The following is an 18,243-nucleotide window of genomic DNA, read 5'->3' as shown; positions in this document are numbered from 1 at the left end:
CTACCCCTCTGTCTCTTCCCAGCTGGACGTACCTGGAACACCTCCCTAGGGAGGCGCCCAGGTGGCATCCTCACTAGGTGCCCGAACCACCTCAACTGGCTCCTTTCAACGCGAAGGTTCTACTCCGAGTCCCTCCCGGATGACTGAACTTCTCACCTTATCCTAAGGGAGATGCCAGCCACCCTGCGGAGAAATCCCATTTCGGCCGCTTGTATCCGCGATCTCGTTCTTTCGGTCCTGACCCATCCTTCATGACCATAGGTGAGGGTAGCAACGAAGATGGCCCGGTAAGACAGAGAGCTTCGCCTTACTGCTCAAGGCCAATTATGAATTGAGCAATTCATGTGTTTCTCACGTCAGCAAATCCAATAAAATGACTAAAACTAAAAAGGATTTGATCAAAACAAATATTGCACCCTGACCCTGATATACATTTACAGTGTATATTTGTCTTCATGCTATAGAGGTCATTTATTGTCCAAAAACTATTGAAAAAGAGAAAGATGTAATGCTCTGAAAGTGCAATAAAACACATTAAGTCTCTAAAATCATTAAATGTCCAGCTGCTCCACTACATAATAATTAAAGCTACATATGGGTATTCATCCGCTGCCGAACATAGTCCTCTCAAAAAACACAATTTCCTAAAATGAAACTATATATTTGTCGTCTGCTTTTAAGAATCCTGGATAGAAGCTGAACCGATGCTGTGTCACACCACTCTGTCATAGTAGCACCAAATGGACCTTTATTTGTATGAAAATATTATCGATTAATAGAGAGACGAGAGCTTACAAGTTCAATGTCATATTTAGGAATTCTGGGATATTTTAAAGGACATGAAATTGTAACATTTGACATATTTACAGAGTTGGTTTTAATTCCCCAATGCCAGGTGTCATGCCATTTAAACATCACTTGCATTTCATCAGACCCTTTGATAAATAAGCACACTCTGCACTTTAAAGCAACACGAGTCCTTGAATCCAACGATGAGTTCACTGGGCTATAATTTAACAAACTGATGACTAATCGTTTCTTCAGCTGGATGGTTTAATCTGTAACCACAAATAGGGCTGGTTCATCCAAAGTTAAATGTCTCAACAACTGTAGGATTGATGTTCAACAGAATGTGTACGGACATTCAGAGTCGCTCGAAGGACTCGCTCTGATCATTAGACTCGGACTGCTCCTCCGGCGCTGCCATGACGTCAGGATGTGTCAACATTTTCTTGATGATGTATTGTAATAAGCATTAGTTTCTCCACCTTCAACATTAAAATTACACTGTCAACTTCAGTACACAAGATTTCAACTATTCAATTAAGATTTCCCTTTTGGGATTGCCAATGTCTGTCTTAGTTTTGTCTAAATGTTCCAGTAGTCTTTGTTTAATTGGATAGTGATTGTAACTCCACAGTACAGTGTTCCAATCTTTAGATGTCACATGAAGGGATACTGCAGATGTTTTGAAGCGGTACTTGTCTGGAATCAGTGTATCATAGTAGATATCAACTCAGCACGGGATTAAGCAATGCATTTCTGTGTCAGTGGGGAATACACACACTACGGATAAAGACCTGTTTCAACTCCACTTCAAACAATCCAAAGTTATACTAGAGAATTTTACGGCCAGAATAGCCTGTGAAGGAAACTCATTTTAGTCACTTGTACCGATGATCTCATTCGCTGAGCTCATGGCCAGAGGAGAGTGTTGGAATAGAGGGGTAAATGGAGAGCCTTACCTTCAGGCAAACCTCTTAAAACACGTCCAAAACCAATCCAGTCTCACTCACCATAACATCACTCATGAAAAGGAACCCCAAGACACTTGAATTTCCTTCATTGGGATAGCCACTCAGTCTCAACAAGCATGGAGCAATCACCGTTTTCTGGCAAGGCACCATGAACTTATCTCAGCCACTTCACACACCGCTGGAGGTATCGGTCCAATGAAGCAAGAAAGCTACATGTTCAGCAAAAAGCAGAGAAGCAAAACCAGTAAACGCCAGGAAAACCAGTGGGAGCACACTCTCAGCTGCCTTGTTTTAAAGATGGGTGCCGCTCTCTGTCTGTCTGGAGTCAGTGTGTGTTGACTGGCAACTCTGAATGACCAACAAACCCTGTGATTACCAACCAAATATCAGCAGTGTTTATAGACTGACATCTGTAACGTACTCAGCTCTGGAAGTGAAAACTTGGCAGGTCGTTTCATGGCAGTGCTAGATATTAATACGCCACATTTGCAACAGTTTTCATTGTCATGCCACACACACACAGTGGTGGTTTGGCGGGGGTGAGTGGCGTTTCTTCATATAGCACAAATCAGTCGGTCAAAAGAAGGAGGAACTTGGGGTTTCAGTTGACAAATTTCACTCAGAGGGGAAGCACGATGACGTAGGGATTTCTACTCTGTACTAAAATAACAAAAATCAGTCGACTGGAGAAGGTAACCGACGTCTCCCCAAAGAGACGGACAGTTTTGGAAACTTTGAGTTTGGCTTTGAGTCTGCTGGTGGAGTTGTCTGGAGCCAGAATGCATCTGCAGCAAATCAATAGCCCGGTGGGTTGAACATGCGAGGGTCGCCGAGTCCGTTCATGTGTCAATCCAACACTGCCTCCAGAAGTCAAAACAGCAGTAAATGCTTGTGAAGTGACTAAGAGTTTGGGCATAATTACAGACTGTCAGCCTTTTATAACATGTATAAATAAAGGTTGTTGTTTTAAATGACACGTGAACCCTTAACATTATCTCACAAAGGAAAGAATTTAGTACTTTTTTTCCCACAAAGTAGAATAAACACAACAGTAAAAGAAGGTTTTATGCTGCAAAGTTCATTATATTTTACTGTTCAATGGTGAAATTGGCAGAGATTAGACTCAGAAACAGCCTTATTACTCATGGATGGTAACGACATTTCAAAAAACTATTATATTATTGTAAAATAAAGAGAAATGTTCACATGTTGTCTTCCTTCTTTCCATAGTGGCTTTCAATCAAAACAGTATGAATGAGACACTAAATGTATGTTTGACATTTAAGATTAGTATTTTCAAAAAGGAATTCAATCTCTTAAATCTTCGACTTTGTCCACAGTGTTGCATTGTTTTGTTTCGGGTCCAGGAAAGTATAAGCGACCATTGATCGGTGCATTGACACGTGTTCTCAGGGCTCTCTGCAGTTTATATTTAAGAGGTGTAAAATGTGTCAATGCGTAGTATGTGACACTTCCAACAGTGCTAACCCTGAACTAATCTTTGTTTCTACTGTAAAGTTTTCAGAATAGCTCGAGCACCATGCCTGTTAATGCCGGCTTGCTAGAGGGATTGACTGTGGCTTTCACACCGGGACCGGAACCTGTTGCTAAACCTGCACACATCTATATCTCCGTCTCTTTCAGCCCTTTGAATAGTCTGTCTGTAAGGCCTTGTATAGCACCAAAAAGCAAGCATAACACCATTTAGATTTGTCCTCTCGTCTGAATCCAATTAGGCTTTCGTTGCAGGGGATTTCTAACTTTTCAACGGGAGTGTACAAAGACGCCCCCCCCACAAAAGCTGATAACAAAAAAAAAACACTGCCCACAGAAGAAACAGCCTCTGTGTTTTTATACCTTAAGTTGTCCTCCACAGGCGGCCAGCATCCAATATCCAATGCTGCACAGATAATATAAAAAGACAGCTGGCACACCTAATTGAAGTCTAACGATTCCCTCTGCTTATAATAAGTTCACATGGAATGCTAATGTTTGCAGAGACTTTGTGGAACTTAGAATAACCCTGACATTAAAAGGTGATTAGCATTAAACCTCCGAAGCTGCAGCTCTCTGTGAATCAGCAGCGTGTATTACAGGAGTCACGGTTAACCTTCATGTCTGGATGAGGTTTCCCTGCTCTGAACAAAGAGGAAGCTGATTTTTGGATATTTTACCATCTTTGGCTTTTCCTAGTTCTCTGCTGTGTGAAATGAACTCTTTTTAGTCTTCAGGTGACAAATTAAATTAAGATCAAACATGAGGAATTATGTTTCCTAATGTTAAAGTCCTAAGGGCGTAATTTACTGAATGTTCCAGACAGAAAAACGATCGGGTACTGTGTGACAAAACCAAATGAATAGTCGGTCTCAGGAAGAAATGAAGACAGAAACACGGGGGTTAAAAAAGGTGCAGAATGACTGCATGGAGTTTCCCTCTCACAAAGGAAGCTGGTGAGGTTGTGGTTTCCAGAGACTAGAAAGACACTATGACTATAAAAGGTAAATCAAACAATTGAGCACTAGAGTTTCTTTTTAAGTGGCTTCCAAGTTAGAAAAAACAAGATGTTTGAATTGCAATTTCTCAAAAAGTACATCCTCTTGTTTAAGTAACAAGTGTTTCATTTAAGTAGTCTTGTATATTCTTCATCTTTTCCTAACACAAACAGACTTGGATAGTAGTTTGAAGCACTTCATTTATTCATTTATTATCTCAGGATGTACAAAGCAGATCTTTATCTGTATGATAACATTATGAAGTATTAGAGGGATGACATAAGAACCCATAAAAGGAATTCTGACATTACAGAGCGAGTCAAAAACTAAGACTGTTTGGGTGATAACTCACTTTGACACTCTGAACGGGGGATTTTCTTAACCAGTCTAGTCATCTGTCTGATTGTGTTTCCTACCCATTATGACAAACAAGAATTACATCATTTGAAATAAATGTTTCCGCCCAAAATCTATCATATACTTTTGAACAATTCTAGGGCCTTAAATGGAAAGTATAGGTCCAAAGATAGCCTGGCTGCCCCCAGTGAGAAGACACTTTAAAGTGCATCATACCAAACTGTGGGTCTACTCTGGAGGCTGGGGAACTCTTTAAACTCTCTTTACTTTATTATTACTTCCAGGAGTTGGCTCCTCTAAAGCTTGATGAAAATATACGCTGAAGTGGAACTCACTGCAGGCTGCAAACAAATTGATGCCATTTCAGGCTGGCCTGGTCCTAATACAACATCTGACTCCATGTGAAGGGTATTTAGTGTGCTGATGTGTGTGTAATGGCATAGCATAGTCCATGTCTGGAATAAAAATAATACAAACAATCTTTGAAGTTCAGAAATCACTGATTCGGATCCAGGTCCTGCTGCTGGACTGCATCTGGCGGGTGTTTGACATACTTCAAGTTCAAGTATGTGACACTGGCTCTATCGTATGCTTATCAAGAATAAGACAGATTGTCTGTATCTGATTTAGATGTATTTAAAGACAGTACTTCTTGGTTCTTTAGATTAGATTTGAACCTTTCTGTTAACTTGTTCACATTCCTGGTACATTTGTTTTTTGTTCTTTATAAATTCATCTTTATCGTCTTTATCGTATTTCTTTATTTGCACTCCCTCTCCTTTCTACTGAAACTCCTGCAGGACACGTTCAATCATTTCTTCTCCAAATCTTTTAACTTTTCTACAGGAGTTTTCTATTTGATCAGCCACTGGACATCCCTTCTTCAACAAATACAAAGTTATTCACTAAAGGGATTCCTATGAGGAAGAACTCAAAGAAACTTCAGTACAAAACTCTTCCTCTAAGATGTTGAACCCTGTGATTAAGGCTGAGTCACAGCCAATGCATCACCCCAAAAACACGCTCCAAGTTTGTGTTTCCTGTTCCAAATATGGCCGCCAGATTTCCAGAACCCGCACTGAAACAAAAGCCTTTCCCAGCCCGTTTCGCTTTTCCAGAAGAATAAACCGTGTAACCTTGGCGGTGTTGCGATGCTGCAGCAGGAACAATGTATCTGAACTTGAATGCAGCTGCAGAAGTCAGCAAAGACAAAAAGAGGACTGAGTGAGTGCCAGAAGGAGGACAAACCAGGGTCAAATAACAGCCAAGCTTCACAATGCATTTATCATGACCGGCTAAAGAAATGCGCTCTGATATTAAATTATTATTATAGATATTGCACCTGCTCAGACTTAATGTCATATTACAATAAACAGACAATCAACTAAAAAAAGCCAGAGCCCTGTCAGAGCGCCAGATCTCTGCTCCAGCTGTTCCTGGGACTTTTCTTATGACTTTTTAAAAGAAAACTCCTCTTGATTTATGTTTGATATGCGACTCTCTGGAAATTAGATACTGGAGACGTTGGTGCGGTCCAGCAGAGTGAGCAAATGACTGGAAACCCAGAAAATAAAACACAGATCATTACATGTCCTTCAAGTGTTTTCTTATTCAACCAGTGTGTCTAGCGGAGGAATGAGACAAACCTGAGAGACGAAGGCAATGGGAGCCGAGCTCATGTCCGATATGATTAGCCCTCTTTTCCCCTTCAAAGTGATCATATTCAACACACATGTTGTTTTTGGTTTGGTTTAAATGTCTCCTATTATGCTATATCTGAACAATATATTGTAGGGCAATATCTATACAATGCGTCCATACAGTCTGTCAAGTGTTTTGCGCAAAATACCAAACAGATCACCCTTTGTAGCATGCCTCATACCCCTCTATCTCAGCCCTGTTCCTGAAGTGCTGATTCTGTGACTGTTGCTTTAAGTTTGAGCTGAAGCTGGCCCCACCCCTTTGGAGCGTCATGATCTCTCAGACGTTTCTAACGAAGAAACTCAGCTAAACACTGCCGTGATTAAACCCCATACTATGTTCCAAACCACATCCAGCATTATTTCTGAAACACTTCTCAGTGTTTACCTCTAGAACAGAGACAATATATGTATTATATAAACAACAACTCTAAGTCCCTCCTGCAGACATCCTGCTGAGCACACTGAGGTGCTGCAGAGGGGATTCAGCTCCGCCAGGAGTTCAATGTAAAGCCAGCCTACATTTTGGTTATGACGTCGTATCGGCATCAAATCTGGATCAGCTCGTTTGTACCCCCGTTTTTAGAGATGTGGGTAAGCAGGACAAGAGAGAGGTTGATTTTCTGACACTTTGTGAGTCTCCTTACACACCGGGGACACATATTTATGTATAAAAGACAGGAGAAAGTGCATTTTGCATAATAGGGGACCTTTAAGGTTTATGTCATGTTCATCTGACTTTCTGTCCCTTGTATGAACCCATTACACAGTTTAACTCAGATTGTGGGGCGTGGTACTGACTTGGCGTCCACGATGTCGTAGAGGTTCTTGAGGAACTCTGAGTCCAGGTGGTTGTGCTCTCCGGTCAGCGTGTGGAAGTAAACCATCACATATTCCTTCACTGTGATGTGGTCCATCACGTGGATGAAGTACAGCAGGGCCTACACACACACACACACACCACACACACACACACACACACACACACACACACACACACACACAAATTTATAGCAGTGGATTTTCTACTCGTCTCTACATGTTCTTTTATAGTTGTAGTTCAATTTCACTGGGTTTAGCTTTTTGGTCATTGCCATGTGCACAGAACAGCAGATGCAAATTCCACAGAACCATAACCACATGAATGAAGAGACACACACACACACACCCACACAAACACACACAAGGTATCTCCAGAAATGAAGGCTGGCGTTAAAAGCATTTCATATTTTATATCATTTTCCTATTTTGTCACCTTTTCGATGTCGATCAGAGTCACCGGTATGTTCCGTCCAACCAGAACCATTACCGTCCTGCCACACAAGTCCACCCCTGAGGACACACACAGCTTCAACAGGTCAAACACACACTTGCAGAAACTTTATTATTTTGTCCAAAACAATAACTTTAATAAGTAATTGCAAACTAGTGATGGACATTTTGAGATGTTTTAAGACCAAATACAAAACAACACTTAGTCGCAGCCTCTTCTCATTTTCGATAATGTGATGGTGACAGTTTCTCATGATCTCAGTTTTTGGCGTATTTCAAGATATTAATAATATCTTTAATATAAAAATCTTTTAGACAGGCAGTAAAACTTTGGAGCAAACAGCTTGGAGCTCACTCTGCCTCTGCAGCTCTTGGTTTCCTGCCTATCCTCACAAACGAAAAGATGTCTCCACAGAGAAAGTGTCAACATTTCTTTGGAAAGAACGAGGAGCCGCAGCAGCCTCATCACACGTGTCGCTGAAGAAGGCCTTGATTTTGTGTTTGAACTCTTTGGTGCATTTGAGTTTCTTCTGAGGGCTGTGTTCTGTTATAACATTCATGTGCGTTTCTGAGTCAGTCTGTTACTGTTTTTAACCTCCAGCAACAAGCTATCTTTCAGTTTGGGGTAATTGGGTTGGTTTGTTTTTCTGAAAAGCATGTTTTTGGTGTTCTTTATATATATTGGTTGCATGTGTTTCATGCCATTTATTGTATTATTATATAGATATAGATAGAATCAGAGGATGAAACCCTCTTTATCTGTCACATACATGCACACAGCAGAGCACACACAGTGAAATTAGTCCTCTGCATTTAACCCATCCTAGTACTAGGAGAAGTGGGCAGCTATCATGCAGCGCCCAAGGGATCAAGGGCACCACAGCAGGACCTAGGAGGTGAACTGGGACCTCTCCAAGTAGCAGTCCACTTTCCATATTTCAAGTCTGTTCGGGGACTTGAACCGGCGACCCTACGATTCCCAGTCCAAGCCCCTACTGACTGAGCCACTGCTGGACAATTAGGAATAGGAATTTAGAGTTTAGACAGAAACCAAATTTAAGTAGTTTCTATGATTTTTCAAATGCTGATATGAATTTAACATCTAACTACAGATGTATATTTGCAATTCTTTCTTTGTGAACTCCTCGCCAAATATCCAGAGAACTGTGGGATCATCAAGCTCATTTGGGGTTTAAACATGTCCCTGTTTCAAGAAAACTGGTTCCACAAAGAAATTAAGGTTTTAAAAATGCCTTGAAACCAAAACAGATGGCAAAGGGGCAACACTGTACTACAACACTGCCTCCTACTGGTAATGAGAGGTAACTGCACCAGCAGAGAGAAGGAGAGGTTTCATTTCAGTCACTGGACTTTTTTTGATTCTGTTTCATTTTCAACATCAATATCTCACAGGTGACAGATTTACACGCAAAAATTAAGGTTTGAAGACATGACTTTGCCCTCTCCCTGCCTCTCACACACATGAACACATACCGGTTTGATATAAAGCTTTCAGAGCAGCGACGTCGGACAGATCCTCCGCTCTCGCCCGACACAGCCAGCGATTGTAACTGCAGGAGAGGGACACACAGAGGAGTGATCTTCATTTCAGTAACATATTTAAATCATATAGAGCTTTGGGTTTTTTACAGTACGTTCCAGTTATTTTAGAATTTCATTTAGGACTCTTACTTCCTCTGGTGCTGTTTCTGCAGGGCCATGTCGGACATCTGGCCCTGCAGGATCTGTTTCCGCTGTTTGTCCACGTCACCCTCCATCCGGGCGAAAGCGTGAGTCCCCACCTGACCCAGATCTGACTCCAGACTCTCCTCTTCTGAATCATCTGCACAGATAAACAAACAAACAAAGAAAGACAACTGGACTTAGATAATAACTTAAATATGTCAGAAGTGAAAGCATACACAGTGGTTATGATAATGTTACAGGATAATTCAACACACACACACACACACACACACACACACACACACACACACACACACACACACACACACACACACACACACACACACACACACACACACACACACACACACACACACACACACACACACACACACACACACACACACACACACACACACACACACACACACACACACACACACACACACACACACACACACACTTATCCTTCCCCAAAAACGCTCTCCTGTGTGCTGTAGAGCAGTAAAGCTGGCTCATTGATTTATATGGGTGTACTTGCTTGCTTTTTCTTGTCTACATTACTTTTCATTGAGCTGATGCTTTTATCCAAAGCTTCTTACAATAATTGCATTCAACCATGAAGATACAAACTGAAAAAACAGGAACCCTGCAGTAACAAGAGGTTTCAATAAGACAAGATATTGTAATACTGCATTTGCTTAAAACAAGCCAAACACTACGACGTACAGAAGTGCCATGATATGTATTTTTTAAAATATGCGCACAAATGTTTTTCTAGGATCCTAAGTTATCTGAACTCCTGACTTTGATGTGTGTTTGCAAAACCATTGAGGTCATAAACTCAAAGACTGGCTGTCTCTGTTTGTTTCTCTAAAACCACATGTACAGTCATGCACATCTCCATGCATTTTATCTACATCCAAATGGGCATGTGTGTCTGTCAAGTGTATACATCAGCCTGTTGATGTTGGCTTTTACGTGAAGGCGGCCTGCTTTCTTTGGATCATCACCACAAAGCTACATCTCACCACGTTTGAAACATCACGCCAGCAGACGCGCTTACCCGGGGTCAATGAGGGCAACAAGCTCAACGCCGAAACCACAAACACCCACAAAAACTAGCCCGGTGTGACATTTAAAACCCTATTCACCCCCAAAAAACTACATTGAGAAAAAAGCTTAGGTTGGTCAACGAAAGAGCTCCAACAAAATACAGTTTATTAAAAAGTGCTTCAGACCTTAAAATAGGAATTTGATCTGGATTTGTCAATACTCATACAGTGTTTTGTCTACCTTTTAGTTTAGATCAGTGATCACCTCAAAAGCCTAGAGCTCTAGACTTACTACTCTTTCAGATTTACTTACATATTTACAACTTTTCCATTGAAACAACAACCGTCTTGTTTTCACCCTAAATGAGACTGAAAAGGACTCAGTTTTAAAGCATTTATCACATGGTTTTTATTCCCTTTGTCTCTTTTCACTTTAAGCAGTTTGATGCTATATTCATTCATATATTTGGAGTCACTTAAATTAACTGCATATCTTCCACCAAACGTAACCCAAAGTTTTGTCTATTTCCAAGTCTTTCTGTTTATAGACAAAACCAAAAACACCTGGCAGCACTGTTCTTGTTGCCAAGTAGAACAATGAGCAGAACGAGAGACATGCAGAAGGAACACCTGATCCGCGTGAGTCAGGCCTGCCGGTCGCTTTGTAATATGCAGATGACCCTCGGTGCTCCAGAAGTTTCACTGACCTGGTTAGGAAACATGTTACTGCTCTTTCATGTCCTTTGACTGAACTCTGAGCAGTCTGTTTCAAACACACTGTCCGAATCAGAACCGGATCCTTATCCAGATCCTAATATTTGGATTTTGTTTTATTACTTATATAAAATAGTTTTCGGCACTACATTCATCCAATATCCACTGACTGGTTTCCTAAATGGAGACCTGACTGTGTTTATTGACAGCTGACAGAGGGATTTATGGTTAAAACGGTAGACGGTTAAATTGTTAAATGACTGTTTCATTGGTTAACTTTTGACCCAAAGAGAATAAACTTGACAAATTAGAGTCTAGGGTGAGTTTTGTTTTCATTTCATTCACACTTTTAAACAGAAACACTGTTAAAGGGGCCTTATTCTGCTCATTTCAGGTTCCTATTTGTGTTTTGCCTCTACTGTGACATGTTTCCTAGCACTGCACCTTTTATCACCCTCTGTCTGAAAGCAGAGCCCGGTCTCAGTCTGCTCTGATTGGTCAGCTGGCCGACTAGCCTATTACGTACCATGTGTTGGAGAGCTTTAAACTAGAGAGTGAAAAAGCAACAAGTAGATCATTGTCCTCAGTGGGGGCTAGGTGAGGTTATGAATGGAGAAGAAAATGAAATTACGCCTGTTTGTTTATTCTGCTAACTCAATTTATCTGAAGACTTTGATTCCAAAATTAAATATCAACCCCCTGAATAAAACAAAGATGTCTCCTCTTATTAGTAGATTTCCGACATGAAAGCCAATCACGTTACACGTCCTCTCTTTACCTTCTAGAGTGCCGGGTTTCTCTGCGATGCGGATCTGTCTCTCGGGAACGACGGGCTCCCCCTCAGAGTTGCCGATGTCAGCGGGAATGAGAGGGAGGCTGCACCGCTCCTCTACCTCTGAGCGAGAGAAGTACAGAGGCAGCAGCTTCTTGTACACGGGCTGAAAGAACACACATACAGTATTAACAGAAAAGCCTAAAAATAACTTTTCATCTTCCATGTTACCGGATTTCTTCCTCATTCTCCTACAGCTCCGTATTTACATCTCACTCTCGGACTAATCCCGTTACCCTAGCATGGCAGTTGGATTCATGATATCGAGGGATCTAGTGGTGGTTACGAGCTTCCGTGAGAAATGGCCACTGCGGTGAAAATGGTATCTGCAAATCTCCCACAGATCAAAGAAAACTGATCTTAAACAAAAGGAACATGTGGGTTCGGTTTCCCGTGACACCCAGCATCCAACTCTCTGATCCAGCTTTGAGACACGTTAAAGGTTTCAGTATGCTTCAACCAAAGGGCCGGACAGGTGATGGAAGAGTGTCTGAACAACCGCCTCTCCAAAAACCTGACACTTTCAGCACTTTCCATTCATGCAGGGATTGGCTAGGTGTTTAGAGCTGAAACACAAAAAAGGGTTTGAACTTAAAGCCCTCTGTTTCTATCACTTTTCATCTGGACACAGAGAAAAACACCATGATGCTTTAGAGGAAATTTAGCCCAAATGTTTTTTCCATTATCTCCATGTGAATGACTATCATTTCTGTCACGGCAAGCTCTGTCAGAGTGGCTACTAGCAACAGCTTTAAAAAAGGTTTGATGAGAACGTTGGGTGACCGTAGCATTATATCGTCATTATTTCTGCTAAATTAATGGTCTGCATCTGAAGCATGCCTGAACAGCTGCTCAGCAGACAGAAACAGCACGGAACAAAAGCCTGTACAGCCAAAAGATGTTCACATTTTATTCATTAGGGGTTTTTATTTCGACCAAAGCAGATTTGGTGATCGTTGAATCAGTCAGGACCCTTTTGGTGAATTTGGTCTTGTTTCTGTCGAGGCTGAATGAAGAGGCTTCACTTCTCAGTTTCCCGTTCTGTGAATATTGTGGTTGTGTTTAAGGGAACTGGTGCAGATTGAAGTCACACTAACCTCCTCTGTGTCTGAAACTGCAAACACCACCGCCTCCAGGCTGTTCCCATGATTCTCCAGGAACCTGCGCACAGTTCCTAAACACACACACACACACACACGCTTGTTACCTTACATATTAAAAGATGCCACATAAGAGCGATTAAAGAACAAGGGAATCTAGATTCACAATCCACAACTAGAAGATGTCTGTCACAAGTTCAAAATGTCTCCAAACAGCATGTTTTTAAACACATTTCTCAATATTTTTTTGCATATTAAGAATATGGAGCCACTTTTAGGGGGATTCAGAAATATTGTATTTATGATTATTTTGTAGCTTATGCTCAGGTAAATCCAGAGGTTAGTGTAACCCAACACCTTATTTTCAATGTTGACCGCTCTGTTAAGACAATACATCAAGAACATACATCATTTAAACAGTACAATCCTTCATCCAATACATCAAAAAGTTCAGTTTTATCTGGTTTGTTATGGAGTGTTTGCTTTCAGAGGTTTCATAATCAGATCATGATGCCATAACGCATCATGTGTGCTTAAAGTGAACACGTCATTAAGGTTGACATAAAGAACTGCAGTGTGTGTTATAATTAAATATGTGTGTGTCTGCCTGTGTAATTTCATGACCTAATTTTGGAGTCCTACGTGTCTTTGGAGGAGCGCGGTTACGGTTTCCAAGAAGATTATCTGTGGGTGGGAGGTCAGAAAAAGACGGGGATAATGTCTCTTTTTGAACCACGAGATCCGTGTATCTCTCTGTGCGTAGCTGATAAAGCTGTGTGTGTGATGTGTGTGTGTCTTACTGAAAGCGATGTGAGTAGCGTCCTCCAGTGGGTAACCTCTTTTGGTCGTTGTCACCAAACAGAAACCAACAGATGCCATCGACTGCTCTCTGAGGACGACAAGATGAAAACAACTTCACGTACTGTACACCAGATTTACAGTACACAGCAGGGACAGGGTAAATGGTTTCCTCACACACAAACACACATATATAATGTTATTAATAAAACATTTAACATTAGAGATTCATTATTTGTTTTCCTTTCACCATTCTCAAAACCCATCGATGTCAATACTGTATGTAAATTGAATTGCCTGAAAAACGTCTAACTTCAGTAGCTTTTATCGTGCGGTCTCAGGCAAATGCTGTCTTTTTCACTTCTAAATGACTTCCTATTACACTCCTACAGCTTCAACGAGTTATTATGTTTAGCTTCATTTCATTATCAAGTCAAAGACGGATTGAGCTTTTCTATTTGAACTTTCCACACAGTGTTTTTTGAGATGTTTATTCCTGCTGCCTTTCAAATACATTTCATTTTATTTAGAAAAAAGCTGTGAATGTCTTTCATCAAATGATTGTTTAGTTGCACCTGTCAGGAGCAAATATTGTTCATCAAATCATATCGGATGGGAAAGAAGTCAAATCTAAAAATTCTGTCAACAGCTCAAATTGATTTCCTATCATTGATGTATCACGTTGCCTTGAACCCAGTTGAGAGGGCTGTGTGTTTATACAGGATTGATTCATTTATACTGTCCGGTTTCAGACTGACGGTTGGATCTTACGCAGCCAGCTGCATGGTGTTCCTGTAGCAGCTGAACAGGGAGCTCTCCGCCGCTGTCCTGTACTTGGATTTATATTTTGGTCCCACCGTGTGGACGATGTACCGCGCCGCCAGGTTGAAGCCTTTAGTCAGCTTCGCCTCGCCTGTCCGACATCCTGCAAAATAAATCAATGATTGCAGATCACACTCATCTATAATCACTTTACTGTGAAACTGATTGAGGGGGGTAAATCTTAAGATTAAAGATATTCAAATTACAAGAACATATTTGTTCTCAAGCCATGGAGATATTTTCAGTTCTGAGGGCCAAACTGTTGAGCTATTTGGCTTTAAAACTCACAGCATGTTGACACATATCTTTGGAGATTGCAGCAACAGCTCTTTCCAGTCAAATGATTTAGCACAAAGATTGTATCAGTACAAAGTCGATCAGATTAAAGTTGTTCACAGTGAAAATTGTAAAGAATTGTGTGGAAATGATCTACAGTTAGAGTTGTTTTTGGAAATAGAAATTTGATTACAAATGCAAAACTGCTTTCTCAGGGTTATATTTGTGTGGGAGCAGAAACCCTAAACACATAAATCTCCAAATATTAAGCACATATATATACATACATACATACATACATACATACATACATACATACATACATACATACATACATACATACATACATACATACATACATACATACATACATACATACATACATACATACATACATACATACATACATACATACACATGTAGTCCAAAGTAAGTGCTTAAATAAAAAAATGTTCAAATGAAACCAGGCGGCTGAAATAAAGCTTAGACAATGACAATTCGTTTATCTCATTGATCTTATTTTATATTCATATTGCACACTATAACTTTAACCTCTATCTGTTTGTACAAATATTGTATAATTAGTTTTACTTACACATGGAGCAACTATCACTAACCAAACATTCCCTGGGATGAATAACGCTTTGTGATTTTGATTGATTCTGATTTACGAGAGCATCTGTGGAGCATTTCTAAAAGAGGATTTTTTGTGGCGATGACAGATTTCCTTTTTTAAATTAAATACAGCTGAACATCATGTGCCTGGTTGTGTCTCCAGTGAAGCCACATTTATATCCTGTGGTCTCCCAGTGAGATTTATGTCCTGAGCCTGCAGCATCACTGAGCCTGCGAGATAAAATAAATGGTTATCTTCAAAGTTGGAGCTGATATTATTCTTCTCTCCGACTCTACCTTTGAGTTTGAGCAGCTCGTCTTGCAGCTCGGGGCCTGCCAGCCGATGGATGCTGTCGGACACGGGGTTCTTGTCGTTTAGCGACTCGTTGCTGGTGTTCACGATGGCCGTGCAGTTCAGCAGGGCGACATCACCACAGCTGGGGGAAACAAACACAGTTACTGCATCGGTGTTGCCAAACATCGGCACAAGGGTCATTCAATCCGTCTCAAAACAGTGAGTGACACACATAAGTTTTGACACATTAATCCTAACAACCGTAAAGATTTGGACATTCACCCAACGTAAAAATAGATGTTGTCAATGAGAGGCCCTCCAGGGTTTGTTTGGAGAGAACAATGAGGAACTACTCGAGCATGTGTTGAAAACATTTGGTCACAAGACAAGATCAGCCTCTAGGACAGATAAGGAAGACCGTTTTTTTACATCATCTCTTTTAGGTTAATGAAATGAGTCACACTGAGTCCTGACTTACTGAGGAAACAGAGCTTGTAGGCAGTCTCAGAATTTAAGAGGCTGTTTTATATTTATTCTTATCTCCATCTGTGTAGCTCCTCAGGTTACGAATACTGAAGCTGCATGGCGTTGAGTTCATAATAAGCCAGAGGAGCAGCTTTATACACCGAGCCGCGGACAAAGACATTCCTGTATCACTCTCCACCCTTCTTTATACTTTAGAAATGTCAGAGTAGGTGTCATATTAAACCAGCTTTGTAACCCACTGTTAAAACCGTATTTACTTATGAATGTTATTTAATTACTTTGATTATAAATAATAGTTTCTAAAACTGAACGCATGCTGTATAATACATCCTCCTTAAAACCAATGCACCCTCTGTGTTCAAATGCAACAAGCGTACCATGGTAGGACTGTTCAGCCGTCCTGAGCTGTAACCAAGTGATCAAAGTTAAAAAGGAGCCGCTGCTTGAGGAGCTCTGGTCACGTTAGCGCTGCAGGAATGTGCCGCAACAACATGACTCTCACAGAGAAACTGCTGCCAAGACAAACTGTTGACGGTCATGTGTTCTTCCACAAAGAGGATTTACGAGGTGGTCTGAACTCTGAACGCAGACACACAGGCAGCGTTCAGACACACTGCTGCCAATACCTGCTGAGTGTGTGTTTTCTGCTCCTGTATTTTTTATGACGCAACTCTTGTAAGACTAACTGGCAGTGATGTAGTGAAAATAAACACTGTTAAACCACCTGTGAATGTCCTGCTTTCTTCACTACGCAGACAACTTCAAAAAGCAGAAGACATAGTGTAACTCCGCCAAGGTCAGCGGTGCATTCAAGTGCTCTCTGGATGGTCCCATTTCCGAGTTGCGGTGTTAATAACCGGACATAGGTGTGATTATGAGCTTTAGGTTTTAATTTGGACTCACACAGAAGATGTGCTCCTGCTCAAAGAGCTTTAACAAAACGTTGACGGTCGTTTCTGTGTATTTTTCCAGTCAGGATCTCATTTTTCAGATTATTCCGACACTACATGAAAGCAGGCCAAACTATCAATGTTAGCAAAAGTGAATCAGTGATTTGTCCACTTCCAAATTAAATGGGTTATTCCTCACCCCTCGCTACAACCTTCCACCTACTTTCTTTGAAATCAGCAGGTATCTGTAGTCCTGCAGACAAACCGAGCTAAAAACACAACCTCCTGGACAAAGGAGTTTGATGATGTTTTCTCCCATGAATGGAGTCAAATTTAAAATGAAAGTTGACAAATTCTACCTAAAGCTTCGATATAAGCATTGTGTTAAGTTTGAATGCCTACTTAACTAAACCTGGGAGCTTTCAGTGATGTGTGTGAACACTGATTGAGGAGCATAGGGCATGAAAAGATAAAGTGAAAAAAATAGTGACCAAATGTTGAGTGCAGAGTAAATGTGATTATGAAACTAGGTGGAAGGGTGTTGCATGGACCAAGGAAGAACCCATCCATTATCTGAATCACCGGACAGATACACAAATATGTTTTGCTTTCACTAACATCAAGAGAGAGGGTGTTTGGCCCTGGATTAGGACTGGGCTCTCTGAATGACCCAGTGTTAAAAGAGCATGACCACAGCCGCGTGAGAGCTTCTGTAAATATTGAGCTTTCAGACAAAGAACTTTTGTAAACCTGATGTATTTGTCATAAGAGCACATAACTCCAGTGTCACTGTTACAATAATAAAGCCCCTGCCTGCCAAGAAATGACCATTAAAAGAAGCCCCCCTCAGCCAAGTTATCACTCAGAAGATTAAACATAACCAAATTAAAACTAAAGAAAAATACACAAAATACTGTTATTATATTTTATGCTCACAACACAATCTACAAAAGACAGTTTAATGTGGAAGACTAAACCGGAGTCACTGATAAAAGCTAAGAACGACACTGACAATGTGCAGACTCACACATTTTTTGAAGGTCAGAAGATTTAAATAATGTAACTCTAGAATCACACATTATGGGATACTACTAAA

The 18,243-nt window shown here is 40.8% G+C and overlaps 1 protein-coding gene across 2 annotated transcripts in view; it reads right to left on the bottom strand.

Moving 5' to 3' along the window:
• The window catches only part of gdap2 (ganglioside induced differentiation associated protein 2), a 29,777-nt gene that overhangs the window by 9,478 nt on the left and 2,056 nt on the right, over positions 1 to 18,243 (bottom strand). The window contains exons 3-12 of one of the 2 annotated variants that reach the window (XM_063888291.1): positions 15,774 to 15,913; positions 14,535 to 14,688; positions 13,766 to 13,854; positions 12,963 to 13,039; positions 11,812 to 11,971; positions 9,271 to 9,421; positions 9,073 to 9,149; positions 7,562 to 7,638; positions 7,108 to 7,247; positions 4,054 to 5,796 (exon numbers count right to left, since the gene is read on the bottom strand). In XM_063888291.1, the coding sequence (XP_063744361.1) occupies positions 5,589 to 5,796; positions 7,108 to 7,247; positions 7,562 to 7,638; positions 9,073 to 9,149; positions 9,271 to 9,421; positions 11,812 to 11,971; positions 12,963 to 13,039; positions 13,766 to 13,854; positions 14,535 to 14,688; positions 15,774 to 15,913 (1,273 nt within the window). In that variant the 3' untranslated portion in view covers positions 4,054 to 5,588. Of the gene's footprint in view, positions 1 to 4,053; positions 5,797 to 7,107; positions 7,248 to 7,561; positions 7,639 to 9,072; positions 9,150 to 9,270; positions 9,422 to 11,811; positions 11,972 to 12,962; positions 13,040 to 13,765; positions 13,855 to 14,534; positions 14,689 to 15,773; positions 15,914 to 18,243 lie in introns of those variants that run through there. The other variant, XM_063888290.1, reaches the window with a different exon arrangement.

This window comes from Eleginops maclovinus, chromosome 7 (genome assembly GCF_036324505.1).
Source record: "Eleginops maclovinus isolate JMC-PN-2008 ecotype Puerto Natales chromosome 7, JC_Emac_rtc_rv5, whole genome shotgun sequence".
NCBI classification, from domain to species: Eukaryota; Metazoa; Chordata; class Actinopteri; order Perciformes; family Eleginopidae; genus Eleginops; species Eleginops maclovinus.
Note: the sequence above shows the minus strand (reverse complement) of the source record. Positions and strands in the feature narration are given on the sequence as shown.